At 34.4% G+C, this 22,617-nt stretch overlaps 1 protein-coding gene across 1 annotated transcript in view; it reads right to left on the bottom strand.

Moving 5' to 3' along the window:
* The window catches only part of STX17 (syntaxin 17), a 68,580-nt gene that overhangs the window by 30,589 nt on the left and 15,374 nt on the right, over window positions 1-22,617 (bottom strand). Inside the window, exon 3 of the mRNA XM_003940083.4 lies at window positions 18,848-18,913. Coding sequence (XP_003940132.1) covers window positions 18,848-18,913 — 66 coding nt within the window. The remainder of the gene's footprint in view (window positions 1-18,847; window positions 18,914-22,617) is intronic.

Raw genomic sequence — 22,617 nt, 5'->3', positions numbered from 1 at the left:
GCAGCACATCTCAGTTCAAACTGGCTACATTTTAAGTGCTCAACAGTCATATGTCGTTAGGAGCTACTACATTGGATAGAGCAATTACAGAGTCTCTCTAAAATCAATAGAGGGAACAGGATGGTAAAATCATATGTGAAGAACATAAAGTTAGGTGTTTCTGCTTCTGAAAATAGCAGAGTAGGTGATTCAGACTAATCTTCCCACCAATGGCTACTTAAAATGTTGAACAAAGGCCGGGCGCGGTGGCTCAAGCCTGTAATCCCAGCACTTTGGGAGGCCGAGGCGGGTGGATCACGAGGTCAAGCGATCGAGACCATCCTGGTCAACATGGTGAAACCCCGTCTCTACTAAAAATACAAAAAATTAGCTGGGCATGGTGGTGCATGCCTGTAATCCCAGCTACTCAGGAGGCTGAGGCAGGAGAATTGCCTGAACCCAGGAGGCGGAGGTTGCGGTGAGCCGAGATCGCGCCATTGCACTCCAGCCTGGGTAACAAGAGTGAAACTCCGCCTCAAAAAAAAAAAAATGTTGAACAAAAATCATATCATAAAACAAACCAAAAGGAAAAAAAATTTCAGAAGTATCAGAAAGCAAACAAGATAGTAAGTAACTATAGGACAAGAATTGGGCAAAGATGGAAATCTAGAAAGGTGAGTCCTGAACTGAGGGCCACTTTTGCTTTGGGAGAATTTGTATACCAGAGTCCAAACTCACAAGCTTGGATTAAAATTTCATGCCAAGACCTGCAAAGTACTGTATAAGGACTTTGGTACTTTAGGTTGGGAACATCAGGGCTCCACCCTCGGAACACAGGTAATCCTAAAATAAAGCAGCCCTTGCATGAACTACAGACTGGCCTCCTGTCTTGAGTAGTTCATTAAAAAACCTTAAGTTCTAAAATTGGATAAAGATAATCTTGGAAAGTTAGTGCCCCCAGGGGCTTAGAAGAGCAAATGAAAATCTCTGGAGGAAGATAACATCATCACTATCTTCAAATAATTTCCATTATTTTTCAAATACAATGTCCACCAATCAATCAAAGATTATTAAGCACATGAGGACATATTCAGCATGAGGAAGAAACAGCAAAAACAACAGGCAACAGAAACATCCAAAAGGACATGTAATGTGGGAATGAGCAAATGTTGTCTATAAAACTATAGTTATTTTGTTCAAAGATATAAAAATAAAGTTTAGCAGACAATTGGAAACTATAAAAAGCAACATCGTTTTTTAATGAATATTCTATAATTTTAAAATAGTGTCCAAAAGAATTTAATAAATGAGTTTAGCTTCATATTAGGCCCAGTTCAAGAAAGATATAAATTGGAAAACAGATCTGAAGAAACTATTTAAAAGTAACTACTTAAAACTACATAAAAAAACAAGGAAGGTAAAAAATATAGAAGAAAAGTTAAGAAATACAGAAGATATAGGTAGAAAGTGTGCAATATACATTTACTTATACTCCCAGAAGAAGAGAAAAAAATAAATTTGAATAGATAATGACTGAGCATTTTCAAAAAATTGAAGAAAAACATCCATCCACAATTCAAGGTCAACAAATCCTGAGAAGAATAAATAAAAAGAAAACTACACATAGCCAGAAGAGAGAAAAAGAGGGAGAAAAGATGTCTAAAAGCAGCTAGAGACAAGAGTTTCTTGCAAAGAAACAGTAAGATGATAATATGACTTCTCAACAGCAATGGAACAATATATTCAAAGAACAGAAAGTAAATTACTATCAATCTGAAGTTCCATATGCTGCATTAATACCAGCTATAAAGTTGAAAAATGCAAAAAGAAATGAACAGGAATGAAAGCAAGATAAAAAGGTGGGTAAATCTAGATGACCAGTAACTCTACTAAAACAATAATAATAATGTCTGTGGGGTTTAGAAATATTTATATAAAAATAGCATTTGAGTTTCCAGGAATACGTGGAACTAAAAGTCTAAGGAACCTGTATTATTTGTACTTCTAAGTCAAAGAGATATGTTGTAATTTCTAGTAAACATATATACATTTATTCATTGGTATCCATGGGGGATTGGTTCCAGTACTCCCTGAAAATACCAAAAATCCATAGATGTGCAAACCCTTATATAAAATGGTATAGTATTTGCACATAACCTATGCATATCCTCCTGTACACTTTAAGTCATCTCTAGGTTAGTTATAATACCTAATACAATGTAAATACTATATAAAGTTGTTATACTGTACTTTTATAGGGAATAGTGACAAGGAAAAAAGTCAGTACAGACGCAACTATCCATTTTTTAAAAAAAAATATTTTTGTTCCACAATTGGTGAAATCCATGGAAGAGGTCCAAATGTAGTTCCTAAACTACAAAGGGGAAAATTGGATTAAAAAAAACAAAAAACAAAAAACAACGAAATTAATACAAAAGAAAGTAAGTATGGATATTTAAAAAATATGTGTAAGAAATAGAAACCACACCATAAGGTGAAAGATTTAAACCTAAATATATCAATACTTATACTGAATAAAAATGAAATATATATTTCAGTTACAAGATAAAGATTTATAGACTGAATTTAAAAAACTAAGTGATGTATCAAAAACATAAAGAATGGTTCAATGTAAAAAGATGAAAAAGACAAACCACTTTAACCTTAACAACCCCTCCCTAAAGGAAATCTGCTGTAACAGTATCAGAAAAAAATAGACTTTAAAGCCAAATCATTACTAAAAATAAAGAGAATCACTTTATAATATCTGTACCAGGAATATATAATAACTCTAAAGTTAAATGTACCTAATAACATACCCACGATACATTTAATGCAAAAACGGACAAGAACTATAAAGAAAAATTTAAACAAATCCACAATCACAAGGGAAGGCTTTAACACCTTTAAGTAATTAACAGAACAAATGGACAAAGGATATAAGTTAGTATAAAGGATTTGATCAATAACTTTAACATAAACTAGATATAAATTATATAGAACATTATACCCAATAAGATGAGAATATACACATAAAAAACATACAAATACACATGGGGAACATTTATAAAAATTAATTATATACTGATTCTTAAAGCAAGTTTTGACAAATTTCAAAAATATTGACACTGATATACAGACCATGTATTCTGATCATAATAAAAGTAAAACTCAAAATCATTAATAAAATATATCTATAAACATTTCACGTTCAGTAATGAAGAAAGACATATTTCTACGCAACCCACAAGTCAAAAAAGAAATCACGATGGAAATTAAAAATGTTGGCTGGGCGCAGTGGCTCATGCCTGTAATTCCAGCACTTTGGGAGGCAGAGGCAGACTGATCATCTGAGGTCAGGATTTCGAGACCAGCCTGACCAACACGGTGAAACCCTGTCTTTACTAAAAATACAAAAAACATATGGGCATGGTGGCAGGCACCTGTAATCCCAGCTACTCAGGAGGCTGAGGCAACAGAATCTCTTGAACCCGTTGCACTCCAGCCTGAGCAACAAGAGAGAAATTTCGTCTAAGGAAAAAAAATGCTTTGACCTGAATGAAAAGAAAAATAAAGCACATTTAAATATACAGGTAGCTAAAGTAATAGAAATTTATAGCTGTAACTGCATGTGCATATACATATATGTTAGAAAAGAAAAAAGTTGAAAATTAGTAAATTGAACATCCATCTCAAGAAACTAGAAAATAGCAAAACAATTGCAAAAAAAAAAAAAGTAGAAAGGAGAAAATAATAAAGATGTAAACATAAATTTGATGAAACAGAAAAACAAGCATACACTAGATTAACAAAGCCAAAATAGGATTTTGGGAAGACTAACAAAATTGATAAACCTCATTGAGAAATAATTTTTAAAAATAAAGAGGCATACATAACCAAAATCAGAAATGAAAAAGGGGCATTATTACTGATCTTGCAGAATTAAAAATAAAAGATTTTGAAAAAAATTATGCCAATAAATTAGAAAACTTAGATGAAGTAAATTATTAGAAAACTATAACTGATAAAACTGACAAGAAACAGAAACCAAAATAGTAATATAATTATTAAAGAAATTAAATGTATATTTTGAAATATCTTCCTCCCCATACTCCCCACAGAAAACCAAAACCAACTAAACAAACATACAAACAAACAAAAAACGCAGTATGGATAGCTTTACCAGCCAATTCTACCAAACATTTAAAGAAAATTACACAAATTCTTCAAAGGTACAGAAAAACACCATCCTCTAACTCTTTATGATGGCAGAACCTTGACACAAAACTTAACAAGAAGATTAAGAATAAAGAAAAATTTAGACTAGTTGCATGCACTATAAACAAGATTTTAAAATCCTAAAGAAATGTCAGCAATTTAAAACTAGCAGCATACAAAAGATAAAAAAATAAAATGAATAGACAGAATACGGTCATGGACTAGAAAATTCAATATTGCAAAGATGTCACTTTTATTCAAATATAGAGATTCAGCTGGGCGTGGTGGCTCACGTCTGTAATCTCAGCACTTTGGGAGTCCAAGGTGAGCAGATCAATTGAGGTCAGGAGTTTGAGACCAGCCTGGCCAACATGGTGAAACCCCATCTCTACTAAAAAATACAAAAATTAGCTGGGCATGGTAGTGTATGTCTGTAGTCCCAGGTACTTGGGAGGCTGAGGCAGGAGAATGGCTTGAACCTGGGAGGCGAAGGTTACAGTAAACCAAGATCACGCCACTGCACTCCAGCCTGGGCGACACAGAGTGAGACTCCGACTCAAAAAAAAGAAAAAAAAATTAGCTGGCTATGATGCCAGGCACCGGTAACCCCAGCTACTTGAGAGGCCGAGGCAGAAGAATAGCTTGAACCCAGGAGGTGCAGCTTGCAGTGAGCTCAGATCGCACCTCTGCACTCCAGCCTGGGCCTGGGCGACAGAGCCAGACTCTGTCTCAAAACAAACAAACAAACAAAAATAAATATAGATTCAATAAATTCAAATAAATTTGCAAAAGACTAATTGATAATTTGTGTTGTTTTGGTGAAACTTGATAAGCTGATTCTAAAATGTATAAGAAAATGCACAGGGCTGAGGCTATCTAAATCACTTCTGAAGAAGAAAGTAGAACTTCCTCTATTAAATACCAAAACTCATTACAAAGCCACAGTAATTAAGAGAGTATGGCATTAGTGCACGAATAGACAAATACACAGTGAAACAGTCCAGAAACAACCCAAACATATATGCACTTGACTTATAACAAAGGTAACACTACAGAGTAATGCTGGGGGAAAAAAATGAAGTTTTCAAAACATTATGCTTAGTAATTTGGGTATCCTTATGATAAACACAATAAAGCTGAATATACAACTTCACACCATATATAATAATCAACCAGATGGACTATAGATGTAAATGTGAAAGGCAAAACAATAACACTTTTAAATAGAAGAATGTCTTTGTGACCCTGAGGTAGGAAAGATTTCTCAAACATGGCATAACCCTCCACTGCACTCCAGTCTGGGTGACAAAGGGAGACCCTGTCACTAAAAAATAAAAATTAAAATAAACATGGCACAAAATCACCAACCATAAAAGACTGATAACCTTTAAATTAAATGAGCTTCTAGTCATCAAGAGACACCACTAAGACAGTGAAAAAGTAAACCACTGAGTGGCAAAAGATAACTGTAAAACATATAACTAATCAAGGATAACTGTAAAACATATAACTATAAATAACTGTAAAACATATAACTAGTCATAGGCAGAGCATATAAAGAAGTCTTACAAATCAGTATTAAAAAATTACAAAAAACCCATAGAAATGTAGGCAAGAACTGTAAATGGGCACCATAAACAAATGAAAAGTTATTCAATCTCATGAATAATCAGGTAAATCTAAATTAAAACCACAATTAACTTACCCACCAGAACAAATAAAGTTAAAGTCTGAGAATACTAAACATTGATATTGATAAGGATGTGGTACCCACAGGACTGTATTTACTGCTGGAAGGAATGTATTAACATTGCTGTTTTGGAAAACAGCTTGGCATCACTTACTAAAGTTGAAAATAAGAATGCACAATGAACTAACAATTCCTGTCCTAGGAATACACTCAACAGAAATGTGTGCATATGTGTAAAAATACATAAGAATGTTAATAATATGTATAATATAAATTGAACAATTCAAATGTTCATAAATAGTACAATAGATATACACTATGGTATATTCATTAAATAGAATATATACAGCAATGAAAATAGATGAACTATTGTTCAGTCAAAAATATAGGTAAATCACAAGCCAAACACAAAAGATACCTTCTGTGTAACTCAATTTATATAATGTCCAAAAATAGGCTAAATTAAATTACAGTCTTAAGAACACACTTTGGCAGTAAAATTATAAGGAAAAGTTACAAAGTATTTACCATATAAATCAAGATAGTGATTATTTTTGCAGGGGAAAAGGTGCTTGTAATTGGGAAGAGGCTATGGGCTTCTAGGATACCAGCAACTGTCTATTTCTGGATCTGAGTAGTATATGAGTGTTCACAGTATAATAATTTAGGTGTATATTTATGTTTTAGACATTTTTAGAGTATGCATGTTGTATTTCACATGCATAAAAAGTTTAAATAATACTTTTGAAAAAGAATATTATATTGACCTGTATGGTCAACTAACCTTAGGACAGAAACAAGGTTGAAAGCATTGAGTAGGGGTAAAACTGAGTAGGGATTTTATTGTGGAAGCATACTGGATGTTAATTAATTAATTCAAATGAACTGTAAAGTTTCTAAGATGGGGACTGTATCTAATTCCTTTGTCATATATCTTCAAGGCCATATTTGGTCCCTGGTATATGGTACGATCCAATCAATATGGTAAAAGAATGAATGCTTTATTAATACTTTCCTCAAAGTGGCAAAGTAGTGGCCCAACAACATGGATCTCCAACTATCAAGAAACCAACAAAAATTCTTCTCTAGAAAAGTGTAAGTCACTAGCATATGAAACATTCCATCTTTCATTAGGTGGAAGAAATAATGAAAAGAACTACTCCTTTGGAATTAATTCTGACACAAAAGCATACAATAGTGAAGTGGAAGTGAGATGCATGAGCGAGAAACCATGATACCATCCTGAAGTTCCCAAGTGTTAGAAGGAACACTAGGATTAGCAATTCTTTAGGAAAGTGAATTTTATAATGTTTAAAGAAAAAAGCTGTATGATGCCATAGCAGAAAGCATACTGTAATAAAATTTTTTGAAAAAGAGATAACATTTCTAAAAAGTAAAATTCTGACACTATGAAAGCAAGTTAGTCTGACACTATAAAAACAAATTAAGCTCACGTCTGTATTCCCAGCTCCTTGGGAGGCCAAGGCAAGCAGATCACTTGAGGTCAGGAGTTTGAGACCAGCCTGGCCAACATGGTGAAACCCCATCTCTATTAAAAATACAAAAATTAGCCAGGTGTGGTGGCAGGCACCTGTAATCCCAGCTACTCAGGAGGCTGAGGCAGGAGAATCACTTGAACCCAGGAGCTGGAGGTTGCAGTGAGCCAAGATCGTTCTACTGCACTCCACCCTGGGTGATAAGAGCAAGACTGCTTCTCAAAAAATAAAAAATAAGAAAAATTAAGGTTAACCTGATAAGAAAGAAAAGAAAGTGACATCTAAAGAATACAATATGGTTGTTGTGTAAGGTGTGCTATGATAAGTTCAGAATTTTAAGAAACTTGTGAAACAAGAAGAATCTTGTAAGTAAAGTAAGAACCCAGAATGAGCGGAGGCTGATGAAAAATGTTAAGAACAATAAAAGGGACTTAAAAAAATACATGTAGTAAGAACAAGAAACAAAGTTCAGGCCTACTGCTTGGGGCAGATGGTACAGTGTTAGTAGATGATGCAGAGAAAGCAGAACTATGTAACTCCTATTTTGCTTTTGATTCTCTATTAAGGGGCTATTTTCAAAATGAAAGGGGCAGAAGAAATATGCTCAAAGGAAATTTGAAACATATCTTCCAGCAAGGATCCAGGTAGGCTTTATAAAGGAAGAGAGACTTGTGCTGTCTGAAAAATAATACTGGGAGAACAGAACATAATAAATAGGAAGAATAGACTGGGAAAAGACTGAGGTAGGGTAGCAGCCTTCTAAATACTACATTTCATCAATTTTAGAACACAGTATCTTGGCCACATTTTAGCATCTCTAAAATTGAAAGGCATCTTAAAATAAATGGTAAAAAGAATTGTGCATAGTTAACTGGCAGTACTTTTTCTTTCTTAGAGGTATACAAAATAACAGTATGCCTTACAACTGATAATGTTTCAGATTTAATTTCTTCCCTGAGATTCTGTAGAACCTATGCCAATCAGAGTAGAGGTCAAGGATCCTAAATCCTAATTAATCAACTCATAAGAATTTTAAGGCAAAATTTAAGTTATAAATTCCTCTAAAGCTCACAATAACCTAAAACAGTTTATATCCTAATAGCATTCATTTTGGAATCTACTCTTATATCTTCTTTTCCATTCTCTACCTGGCTTTGCTTTTCCTTAATCATTTCTTCTTTTCTTCTAACCAGTCTACTACATTTGCTTCTCCACTCTCCTCCTCATTCCCTCTCTTTTCTATTGTTTCTCCCTTTTAAATCATCCCCATTTTAAAAAAATTAAAAAGTAGGTAGCTCAAATGTTCTATGTTTTTCCTAGTAAAATCATGAAAGTCACATCTCGTGTCTACAGGTTCCATGGCTGATTTTATTTTTGTGCATCTGTACACTTACAAAACTGGGATAAATTCTCCAAAGCCGTATCTTTGCAAATGTGGTCTGAAATCTACTGAATCGAAATCTCTAATGTGTATCCCAGAAATCTGTGACCTCAACAAGTTCCACATCATCACTAGTATGAAGAAAAAGCTAGGCTTATTAGGCAGCTTCCTCCCTCCCTCTCTCTTTTCCTCTTTCCCTCTCTCCCTTCTTTCCTCCCTCCCTCCCTTCCTTCCTTCCTTCACGACAGGGTCTCACTCTGTCACCCAGGCTGTAGTACAGTGGCATGATCATGGCTCACTGCAATCTGAATCTCCTAGGCTCAACAGATCTTCCCATCTCAGCCTCCCAAGCAGCTGGACTACAGGCACACACCACCACGCCTGGCTAATTTTTTGGTAATTTTGTAGAGACAGTTTCACCACGTTGCCCAAGCTGATCTTGAACTCATGGGCTCAGGTGATCCATCCACCTCAGCCTCCAAAAATGTTGGCATTATAGGCATAAGCCACTGCTCCTGGCCTTTATCAGATTTCTATAAAAGCCAAGTTAATGTTCTTCAGTGAATTATTATAGGAATAACGTTCCAGCTCTTTCAGTTAGTTTAAAATTTTGATAACAAAATGTTTCTTTTGTTATCAAAAACATTATTAATCCTAATGTTTTCTTATCCCAGAGAAGAAAATTGTTAAGTATACTATACTTGCAGTTTCAAAACAATAATACATGACTTTTATTTCTGTCCAAGGTGAGCACAGTTCACTTAACAGAACACTGGAGAGGAGATAACAGCACAGAGTGAGCAAGTCCTGGAAATATGCAGAGGGATCAGCAATACATCAGTATTTAGAGGTCACTAAGTATCAGAATTCAGCAAAGAACTGATCAGAACATGTATGTGAGGAAATTACCCAAAGCTGGAGAGAGAATCATCTGAAAAAGTTAGAGGGAACAGTACCCGGCACTCACTCAACACTGGAGACAGTACCTGTTCTCACCAGCCAAAATGGGAAAACTCTTAATTCACAGAGAATTGGGTAGAGCACTCAAAAAGATTTTGCCCCCATAAGGAGAAATAATTAGCAACAGACTGAGCAGGCTGCAGTTAAGCCTAATGAATCATAAGAGTCAGACTCTAAAGGATCAAAGTTTCCAAGCAACTTAACTACATTCCAGAACAAAGCTCACTGCTTTATAGAAACATAAGATTTATAAAAACATAAAAATACCCAGCACCTAACAATGTAAAAGAAATGCAACCAAAGATCACTAGAAACAAATAAACAGGAAAACATTACCCATAATGAGAAAAATAATTACTGAATTGAAATTTACCTAGAATTAATAATAGATATTAGGATCAGTAGAAAAAGATATTAAAATAGCTATTATAATTGTATTTCATGTATTCAAAAAGTTAAGTAGAGACATGGAAGATATAAAAAAAAGACTCATCAAAATTCTGGCGGGGAAAACTACAATATGTGAGATGAAGAATACATTGAATGGATTAGTGGCAGATTAGACACTGCTGCTGCTAAGACTAATAAACATAAAGGCATAGCAATAGACACTATCCAAAATAAAACACACAGATAAAAAAGAATCAAAAAGAACTTAAAAAGCATCAGTGAGCTGTCAGATAACTTTAAGTAACCTAATACATGTGTAACTGGAGTCCTCGAAAAAGAAGAGAAGGGAGGGAACAGAAAAATATATGAAGAAATAACGGCCAAAAAATTTCCAAATTCAATGCAAATAAATCCAGAGGCCCAAGAAGCTCAATAAATTCAAAACATAAGACATGAAGAAAATGCCACCAAAGCCTATCATAATTAAAGTGCCCAAAACTAGTGATTAAAGGAAAATCATAAAAGCAGTGAGAGAAATGAGACACATTACACACAAAGGAACAAAGATAAGAATTAAGCAGATTTCTCATCAGAAACAATGTAAGTGAGAAGACAGCTAAACAACATCTTTAAAGGGCTGAAAGACAAAAGTCAATGTATATACAGCAAAATTTCTTTTAAAAACAGGGCCGGGCGCGGTGGCTCAAGCCTGTAATCCCAGCACTTTGGGAGGCCAAGGCGGGTGGATCACGAGGTCAAGAGATCGAGACCATCCTGGTCAACATGGTGAAACTCCGTCTCTACTAAAAATACAAAAGATTAGTTAGGCATGGTGGTGCGTGCCTGTAATCCCAGCTACTCAGGAGGCTGAGGCAGGAGAATTGCTTGAACCCAGGAGGCGGAGGTTGCGGTGAGCCGAGATTGTGCCATTGCACTCCAGCCTGGGTAACAAGAGTGAAACTCCGTCTCAAAAATAAAAAATAAATAAAAACAATGGTGAAATAAAAACTTTTCAGATACACAAAAACTCAAAGCTTTGTCACAGAAGAATCACACTCCCAGAAATGTTAAAGGAAACCTTTCCAGCAAAAGGAAAACCATACCAGATAGAAACATGGATCTACATAAAGGCATTAAACACACTAGAAATGGAAACAACACCAGTACATACATAAGATTTTTTTCCTTTAATATCTAAATCACTTTACAAAATAAATGCCTATTTAAATATTATGAAGTATATGATGTATAAAATTTAATATATGAGAACAACAGTATATAGGCTGGTAGAGGAGAAATAGAGGTGTATTGTAAGTTTCTTAAACATATGTGAAATCAAATAATATCACTTACAAATAAACTGTAATAAGATGTAAACTAAAAACCCTAAAAGAACACTAAAATAACAGAGATATAGCTAGCTAGGCAAGGAGATAAAATGGAATACTAATTTCAAATTGATAAAAATACTCCAAAAGAAAACAGAAACATCATTAGTCATTAGGTAAATGAAGGTTAAAATAATGAGATACCATTACAGACTTAATTAGAATGGTCAAAATTTAAAAGACTGACTATTTCAACTGTTTGCAAGGACAACAGACGAACTGGTGGGAACATAAAATGATATAATCATTTTGGAAAACAATTTGGCAGTTTCCTAAAAACCAACTACTATATGTTCCAGCCATTCCATTCCTAAGTATTTACCCACAATAAATGAAATCCTTTGTCCACACAAATATTTGTACCCAAATGTTCATAGCAGCGTTATTAGTAATAGCCAAACAGTGGTATAGCCATACAACAGAATAGTATTCAATGATAAAAAGGAATAAAACACTTGACAGACATTACAACATAAATGGATTTCAAAATATTTATGCAGAGTGGAAGAAGCTCAGAACCTTCCAAAAGCTGTCTACCAACTCTGAGGTGCCACATCCTGCAAGGCTCTCCATGATCTGACCCACTGATCTCTTTGACTTCATCTCCTGTTCTCTCCTTGCTCACATTAGCCACACTGACTTCCTTACTAATCCTTGACTATGCCACATCCTCTCACCTCAAGACTTCCCTCTGCCTGGAAAACTCTATTCCCCATGGTTTATGGGCCTTTACTTCCTTTAGCTCTCTGCTCAAATGTCATCAGAAGCCTTCCACAACCACCATGAATTTAAAAGAACACTCATCACCTTCTGTGAGTCTTTGTTCCCTTTAACCTGCTTTACTTTTCTTCATAGAACTTATAATCATCTAACATATTACATATTTGTTTACTTTGAAAAAATCTCTCTCTTCTCTCTCTACTTGTCACCCCCACAGCTGTATGCCCAGTGTCTAGAGAGTATCTAGAGAATGGTAAATGTTCAAATGCTTCTGTTTTTCCAATATTCAGGTCACAAAAGCAGATACTGTACCAAATTCTGAAAATTTTCAGAACTCTCCAGCAATTAATCAAGGGGTCTATAATCAATGACCGAAATTTAAAAAAATATATATATATCAGTTTAATATTTAACAAGCTTTGCAGTGTACAAATAGTAAACTGTAAACTACAGCTAAACTTTTAATAAAATAAAAACAACTTCTCTCTTTTGTTCTCTTTAGTTTTAAAACTAAATTTTATAACTACTTATGGCTTTTCTCCTTCTTTCAGAAATGTCTCAAAACTTCTGTCTAAAGATTAAAAAATATATTCAAATATATACTTATTGATACTGATAATTGTAAAAAGTAATTATTTTAAGTTAATTGAAAATTCTGAAAAATGGCTAATTATGTATTTAATGATTAAGAGTGGCTATGCATATATTCGCCTTTTTAAAATATTGATTTAAGGATTCCTAATGTGTTTTTACAACATGTAATTTTGAAAACAAATTATGTATAGCAGAAAACATTTGGTATCATAATAATTAATCTGATTTCTTTACAAACACAGAGCAGAAGTCCACTGGTAAACATTTAAATAACTTAGAGTCAACACATTCTAGACAGCGTATAATTTATAATTAAGGGCTCCAGAGTCATAGCTATTTTATTAAAATAAATCTGGACTATTCTTTATTTTCATTACCTAACTACTATACTTAAGGCACTGATACTAGTATAATGATTTCACACTTAGTTCAACATCAAAAGTCACCAAAAAGAATATATATCGCTTAACAAGCATTAACTAAGCCACCAAAAAGAGTAAAAATCAACAGAGAAAAAGGTCTCTGTCCACTTATTTAACAAATATCTAATGAACATCTTACACAGGTATTAAGTATAGTACTTGAGTCCCTATCCACCTGAATTATTTTTCAAAATGTTTCCAGATTAAAATAAAAACACTAGAATACAATAATGGAATTGGTTCTCATTAAAGATTTTAGTAAGTGCCAACTATGAGCACTGACACTATGCCAGATAGACTGGTTTCCTACTACTTCTTAGACTAACACTAAATCTCTTCAGCCTTCTAGTAACTGAAAATAAGGATAATAACCCCTTATCCAGCATCCAGATAGCAGGTACTATATCATTTACTGGTCTCTATAATGCAATTGTCAATTAATCATATTCTGACTTACATAAACTTTTACTAAGGTTTTAAACTATTGTTTAAATATTTAATTTACCTTTTTGTGAATTCCTGTCTAGGTAAGTTCCTTCAAGGTAAAAACTGTGATGTACTTTTCAGAATCCTCTATTATCAATTAGTGTTGTTACTAAATACTAAGTATTTGAGAAGGAGAGCAGAGGAAGACTCAGCTTTGTAAAATAATAATTTTATACTTTGATAAGTGACAAAAATGGGAAAAATAATGCAATTACAATGTATTTTAAAATAAACTAATAACAAATCAACAAATAAGCAGTTTTACTTCTGCCCAGATTCAAGAGCAGAGGAATTAGACTCCACCTATTGGTGGAGGAGTAGCAAGGTCGAATGGGGGATATTTTTGTGAGTATCTTTAGAAAGTACAATCACCATAACCTGTATGTAAAAAACTATAAAGACTCCCAAATACTAAAGAAGATGAATACAAATGCAAGAATATTCCATATTCACAGGTAGAAAAACTAGATATTGTAAAGATATCAATTTCTTCTATAAAACCAATGCAATTCTCAACTTCCCAGCTTTGTCTCAACTTCTCAGCTTTGAAAAGCTGAATCTGAATTTCATGTGAAGGAATAAAGAGCCAAGTATAGCCAAAATACTCCTGAAAAGGAAGCATACTGTGGAACTATTGTACAATCCGATATCAAGGCTTATCTTAAAACTTTCATAATTAAGATAATGTGGAATTTGGTACAGAAATAGACTGACCAGTGGGATAGAATATAAAGATCAGAGACATATGGAATTACATGCATCTTTGGAATTACAATATGCTTCAGAAGTAGCACTGTAGAAATCAGGTAATAGTGACATACAAGTGATTTTAAAAATGGAATAAAATAAGATTTTATTTATGTCTACCTGATACCACCAATTCCAGATGGATTAAAAAACTTGAATGCTAAAAGCTAAATATTTAAATCACTCAATTGATTATATAGAAAAATATCTTCTTGACTCCTCCACGAGAGGAATTCTTGAACAAGACACCAAAGTAGGAACCATAAGATTGGTAACTTAAACTACATTTAAATTAAGAACTTCTTTTTATCAAGATACCATAATGAATGTGACAATATAGCTTTTACTATGTAAATCTAATGATGATAAATCTAAAAAATCGGTGATAATTGTTGATGAAATTATTTGTCCCAAAATAACTTTTACACTAAGTAGCAAAGAAGAAATCCATATACAAAATTCAGAGCAGACATGAAAAAAACTAAGCACATAACTACATCTAACAATAGCTTCAATTTCACTACTTTAATAGCACCTATAAATATTTTATGCCAGATAGAGGTCAATACGGTAAATACATATGCATATTTTAAAAATCAGTAAACAAATACTTTGACCAAAAATAATATCTTAAGCAAATCATGTGATTTGTAAATGATAGATTAAACAGTGAAGATGGTAAGAAATCTAAGTCATAATAATCTCATTAAATCATTAACATGCTCAGTACCATTCAATAATCACCATATCTTGCTGGGTACCAGATGCTGCGGAATATACAAATAGTAGGGGCATAGTCTCTGCTCATTAGGCCTATAATCTAGTTAGCAAGCAGTAAATACAGCTATAGAGAGATAAGTCAAATTTCCACCTAAATTTCAAATCAATCTGTTTTCCTCCATCTCCACTATCTCTAAGCTACTAACATCTATTTCTTGGACCTTTGTAACCCTTCCTAATGATCTCTTGAATTCATTTCATTCTATCCCAATTTAATCACTATACTGCAGCTATAATAACCTTTTTGAAATTCAAGAGGACCACAGGTGTATTCTTTGGAGCGACAGACTCTAGATTCAGAAATACCAGCAGGCATAGGGCTAAAAAACAGAGATTTGTGTGAAAGCCTGTACTGAACAATGAAAGCCTAGAAGCCTTTATTTAATCTGCCTCTATAACTCTGTAAGATAAGCACCTACTTGCCCTAGGGGAAAAATGAGGATTCTTCTTCAGAAAACCAAATAAGAACAACCTCCAGATACCGGTATTTAGAGGTATCCCTAAGGAAAATACCAGCTTGCCCAAACATGCTTAAGTGAAGTCCATCAGAAGACAAGCAATCCACTTTTCAATATCTCAGAAAAACAAACAAACAAAAAAACCTATTACACCCATGGACAAAATGCTATAAAGAAAAGAGAATAAGAAAAAGCTCTTGTAAACTAAATAGCATAATAACAGAAAAAAAGAATTCAAAGAAAAAAGTTAAAGATAAAGCTGAGGGAATCTTTTAGAAAATAGAGCAAATATCAGACAAGTAACCCAAGAGTTCCAACATCCCATAGAACAGGGACTGGCAAATTTTTTCTACAAAGGCCCAGTAAGTAAACAGCTCAGTCTTTGCAGGCCATACAGTCTTGCAACTACTTAACTCTCCTGTTATAGTGTGAAAGCAGCCAAAGAAATTCGTAAGCATATGGAATGGACACAAGGCCAGACGTAGTCTCTGAGCCAAAGTTTGCTGACCTTTAGAAGAAGAAGAAAAAAGCAGCAAAGAGATTAAACACAGAAGAATAAATGACCAAACAAAAATCTAAAAAAATTACCCAGAACTAAAGAACATGAGTTTGTAGAAAGAAACAGTCCAACACAGTGACATCACCATCAAATTTCAGAATACCAGACATGAACTAATTTCAAAACCTCCTAAACAGGGAAAAAACAAAACAAAACAAAAGCAGGTCCTGTGCAAAAAACTGGAAAATCATATGATACTAGCTGTTTTTAAGTATAACACAAAAGAGATAGAAAGGCTTCAATACTGAAAGAGAATTCCAACTAGAATTCTATACCTAGTGAAATTAGCAATCACATGTCAGAGGAGAATTAAGGCATTTTTAAGAAATACAATTACTTCTATTTATCTCCAAGATACCCTTAATTAGAAGGCAACTGCAAGATTACTCCAATAAAAAAACAGAATAAACCAAAAATGAGGAAGACACACTGCCTAGGAAAATAGAGACTTAACACAGAAAGGTGGGAAAGGAAAGTCCCAGAACAGGAGCTGCACAACAAGCCTAGAAAGTCCACATAAGAACTAGGGAAAGAAGAGTTCAGATGAAAATCTTTAAAATAAAGAATCGAACTGATACATTTGAGCATATAAGAAATATTATTGATAGCATGTGACAGAGATGTGAAGCATTTAGAGAAAATTAACCACAGATACAGAGAAAACGAGGCTACTAAAAAATGGGTCAATTACTAACTTTTTAAAAAGTAAAAGGCAGTACTATATTTCACTGTTTGACTTAGCAGAAAATATCTGCATAATCAATGAGTTTATATTACATTAATTTAACCATAAATTGTAATATATGTAATTATATAGGGAAAGTGGAGTAGGAGAGCAAGCTGGGAAGCTAGAGTTCCACCTACCATAAGAAATTAAATAAATAAATAAATAAATAAATAGGCCGGGTGCGGTGGCTCATGCCTGTAATCCCAGCACTTTGGGAGACCGACAGGGGCAGATCACCTGAGGTTGGGAGTTTGAGACCAGCCAGACCAACATGGAGAAACCCCATCTCTACTGAAAATACAAAATTAGCCGGGTGTGGTGGCACATGCCTATAATCCCAGCTACTCGGGAGGCTGAGGCAGGAGAATCCCTTGAACCTGGGAAGCGGAGGTTGCTGTGAGCCGACATAGCGCCACTGCACTCCAGTCTGGGCAACAAGAACGAAACTCCAACCCCCCATCCCCCTAAAAAAAGAAAAGAAATAGAAGACTGGGCGCGGTGACTCATGCCTGTAATCCCAGCACTTTGGGAGGCCGAGGCGGGTGGATCACGAGGCCAAGAGATCAAGACCATGCTGGCCAACATGGTGAAACCCTGTCTCTACGAAAAAATACAAAAATTAGCTGGGCGTGGTGGAACATGCCTGTAGTCCCAGCTACACAGGACTGCTGAGGCAGGAGAATTGCTTGAACCCAGGAGGCAGAAGTTGCAGTGAGCCGAGATCGCGCCACTGCATTCCAGCCTGGTGACAGAGCAAGACTCTGTCTCAAAAAAAAAAAAAACAAAAAAAACAAAAAAAAAACTAAACCTGATTAATCAAGAAATATCAGTCTACACATGTGATTTAGTAATAAAGAGGTAAATTGCAGGGAGAATGGTCAAAAGGATTAACAGTGGTTTGTTCCAAGTAGGAGGACTTGCAAGTGGATGATATGAGATATTATAAGACTTGTATTTGTATTTGGCTTTTAAAACAATGTAAACATATTATTTTTAAAAATTATGTTAAAATAATTAAAATTTATTCTTAAAAAGCAAATAACGAGGCACAGTAGCTCATATCTGTAATCCCAGCACTTTGAGAGGCTGAGGTGGGTGGATCACCAGGTCAGGAATTGGAGACCATCCTGACCAACATGGTGAAACCCTGTCTCTACCAAAAATACAAAAATTAGCTGGGCATGGTGGCATGCGCCTGTAATCCCAGCTACTCAGGAGGCTGAGGCAGGAGATTTGCTGGAACCCAGGAGGCAGAGGTTACAGTGAGCCAAGACAGCCCCACTGCATTCCAGCCTAGCAAATGACTAGTAAAAAATATCTGCAATGCTAATTATAGACAGAAGATCAATATCTTTCAACTTACAAGGAGCTCTCACAAAAGACATCAACATAATATAATATGTACAAATATATTAACAGGCAATTAACAACAAAAAAATTACTGTCAGGACATGTGAAAAAAAGTTCATCCTTCAAAGCATTTACAAATCCAGATTAAAACAACAAAGTGGCTTTATTTTAACCTATCAATTAGCAAAAATTTAAGAAATGGGTAATACCAATGACTTATACATGCTCACAAGCAATGCATTAAAAAGGTTTTTAGAAAATGCATTGCTTGTGAGAGTATAGATGTCAACGTGTCATTTCTGGAGGAAAATTTGGTAATAAAACAAAATCTTAAAAATATGTATAACATGTGATTCAGCAAGTTCTGCTAAAAATGTATCCTCAAGGAAATAGTGACAAATGTGTATAAAAGGATTCAGCTGCAAAGGAAATATTTTAGCAAAATTGTCTAAAGACTGTCTTTTTCCATACTGATTTAGAAGAAAAAATATAACAGCCTTACCTGAACTGTACGTCCTGCATTGATATGCTCTTCATGCAACTTATCCCAGATTCTGCACCTTTGATACTATAAAAGAGAGGAGGGAGGTATTAAATTTTTCATCACTACAGGGTTATTTCCCATTACCACAAAAACCCCCACTCACTCAAACTTAAACATACCAGCTAGCGAAGATAGTGATGTAGTAGTGGTAATTAACTTTCCAAACACATACAAATAGGAAATTATTAAGAACATTGCACACAAAATTATAGAAATTGAAAAATAAACCAAAGAACCCCCACTAGATCAGGCTATTTTATTTTACTAAAAAAGAGTATGTATTTTTTCTATGTTGCAAACTCCCTAGAGGTGGAAAATATAAAGAATGAGAATGTAAAAGAATATAAAAAATAAAAAGTGTTTGTAAGATATTCTTACTGTATATGAAGAATTGTATATGTCTGTCAATGATAGTGTTAAGTATTGAAAACTAAAATCTGAATTTTCAAAAAGTAACACTGAAACTATAGACTACTGAGTAAATAAAAATGAGACTGAACTTTTAATATATATGTTAATTTTTACCAAGGCAATTTTTAGCTTTCAGAGTATCATACAAAAAAATTTATGAACATAATGATGGGAATTTTTTTACTTGATAAAAACCATAAGAATATGTGATAACATTACAGCAAAATATTTACATGGAATATAAACATCAACACCAACTATATTATTTTTAGTTGAAATTTAAAAATCAAATAATTAAAATATTAGCAGATGTGAATACATTAAACATGTTTTTGATACTTTACACATCCCCCCAAAAAAATCAACCTAGAAATAATTAGAAAGGACAGAAATATGAAAATGCCCCATATGCATGGAAAACATAGATTATAAGAGTAGAACACTAAAAAAATTTCTAGGGCATTTTTATATTCTTTGTTCTGCACATTCTTAAAATTTGGTAAAGAATGATGCAAAAGGCATCATTACATGGTGGTTCACACCTGTAATCACAGCACTTTGGAAGGCCGAGGTGGGCAAATCACAAGGTCAGGAATTCAAGACCAGCCTGGCCAATATGGTGAAACCCTGTCTCCATTTTAAAAATTACAAAAATAAGCTGGGTGTGGTGGCACACAGCTGCAGTCCCAGCTACTTGGGAGGCTGAGGCAGGAGAATCATTTAAACCAGAGAGGCAGAGGCTTCAGTGAGCCAAGATCATGCCACTACACTCCAGCCTGGGTGACAGTGAGACTCCATCTCAAAAAACAAACAAAACAAAACAAAACAAAACAAAAATTCTTTAAAGATAATGGCAATAAAAAATAATTGCCATGCATGCAAAAAAGCAGAATAATATGATCTGCAATAAGAAAAACCAATGAATAGAAACAGACCCTGATATAACAGAGATGATGGAATCAATAAACAAGTATATTAAAAACAGTTATTATGATGTGTTCCATGTATTCAAGAAGGTAGAATAAAATATAAGCACATTAGAACAGACATAAAAGATACTTTAAAATATTAAATTGCCGGGCGTGGTGGCTCAAGCCTGTAATCCCAGCACTTTGGGAGGCCGAGGAGGGTGGATCATGAGGTCAAGAGATCGAGACCATCCTGGTCAATATGGTGAAACCCCATCTCTACTAAAAATACAAAAAAAAGTAGCTGGGCATGGTGGCACATGCCTGTAATCCGAGCTACTCAGGAGGCTGAGGCAGGAGAATTGCCTGAAGCCAGGAGGCGGAGGTTGCAGTGAGCCGAGATCGCGCCATTGCACTCCAGCCTGGGTAACAAGAGCAAAACTCCATCTCAAAAAAAAAAAAAAAAAAAAAATTAAATTAATAGAGTTTTTTTTTAAAGTACCTGAAATTTAAAAATGCAATAGCAGATAAGACAATGCAGAAGAAAAGATCAGTAAACCTAAGGACACAGCAATAGAAACTATCCAAAATGAAACACACAGAGAAAAGTAAGTTGAAAATAAATAAGCAAAGATCAGTGAATCATGGGCCAAATGAAAACAACATAAAATACATGTAACTGGACTCCATGAGAGAAAAATAATTTGAAAATGTAATGGCCAAAGTTTTTCCAAATTTGAGAAAAATAATAAAACCATAGATCAAAGAAAAATGAAGAAAACTATACTAATGCACATTATAGTAAAATAACTTAAAATAAATAAAGAAATAAATCTTAAAAGCAGAGAGAAAAAAGACACATGAAATACCAAGAAACAAAGATAAGAATGACAGAAGACTTCTTGTGAGAAACAATGTAAGCCAGAAGACAGTAGGACATCTTGAAAGCATTTGAAAACAATAGAAAACACAACCTAGAATTCTATAACCAGAGAAAGTTTTTTTAAAATAAAGACAAAATACATTTTTTAAACATTAAAAAGCTGATAGAATTTATCACCAGCAGAAAGGTGTGCTACAAGAAATGTTTTAAAAAGTTCAAGTTGATGGAAAAGGGATACCTGACAGAAACTTGGTTCTACACAAAAAAATAAAGAGCACTGAAAATGGCACATACAGATATATATGTAAATATAAATATTTTTCCTTATTTTTACAATCTCTTTGAAAGATAACACAATGTAAAGCAAAAATAACAACAACAAATGGGGTTGACAATATATGCAGAAGTAAAATGTGTAACAACCATAGTGCAAAGACCCTAAGAGAGGAACTGGAAGTATATTATCAAAAAGTTATTATAACATATGTGAAGTGAAACATTACTTGAAGGTAGACTTTGATGTTAAAGATGTATACTCTAAACCATAAAGCAACCACTGAAAAATAAAAGTTAAAAACCAAGAGGTATAATAAGCCAGCCAAAGAAAAAAATTGAATCATAAAAAATATTAATCCAGCCGGGCGCGGTGGCTCAAGCCTGTAATCCCAGCACTTTGGGAGGCTGAGGCGGGTGGATCACAAGGTCAAGAGATCGAGACCATCCTGGTCAACATGGTGAAACCCCGTCTCTACTAAAAATACAAAAAAATTAGCTGGGCATGGTGGCACGTGCCTGTAATCCCAGCTACTCAGGAGGCTGAGGCAGGAGAATTGCCCGAACCCAGGAGGCAGAGGTTGCGGTGAGCCGAGATCGCGCCATTGCACTCTAGCCTGGGTAAGGAGTGAAACTCCATCTCAAAAAAAAAAAAAAATTAATCCAAAAGCAAGAAGGAAAAGGGAACAAAGAACAGACGGAAAAAGAGACAAAAATAGCAAGACTTAAGACAATCATTTGACAAAATTGAATATTTATTCATTATAAAAACTCTCAACAAACTAAAAAATGGAAGTTAACTTCCTCAATCTGATAGCAAGCATCTACAAAAACCCTACACTTAACATCATACTTAGCGGTCAAAGACCATTGTCTAATACTGGGAAGAAGGTAAGGTTGTCTGATCTCACCACTCTCACTCAACTTCTTACTGGAGGCCCCAGCCAGTGTAATAAGGTTAAAAAAGGAAGGAAGGGAAGAAGGGAGAGAGGATAACTTGAGAGACATATCTTCAACTCCCTTCTTGTCTCCTTGATGTTCTCGTCCATCAAGAATATGCCCTTTTTGGTTGTTATAGTTTGACAGTAGAGAAGGACAATTTTAATTAGTTCAATCAATATCTATTGAGCACGTATCATGTGACAGGCATTAGAAATAAAGATAGGCATTGGAGAAAATGTCAAAGTCCTTGCCTCCTTCAGTCTACAGTCAGGAAGGCAGTAAATATCCCTCATTGGCACAATATTTTGTAC

This window comes from Saimiri boliviensis, chromosome 2 (assembly GCF_048565385.1).
Source record: "Saimiri boliviensis isolate mSaiBol1 chromosome 2, mSaiBol1.pri, whole genome shotgun sequence".
NCBI lineage: Eukaryota > Metazoa > Chordata > Mammalia > Primates > Cebidae > Saimiri > Saimiri boliviensis.
This window is presented reverse-complemented; position numbering and strand designations above follow the sequence as displayed.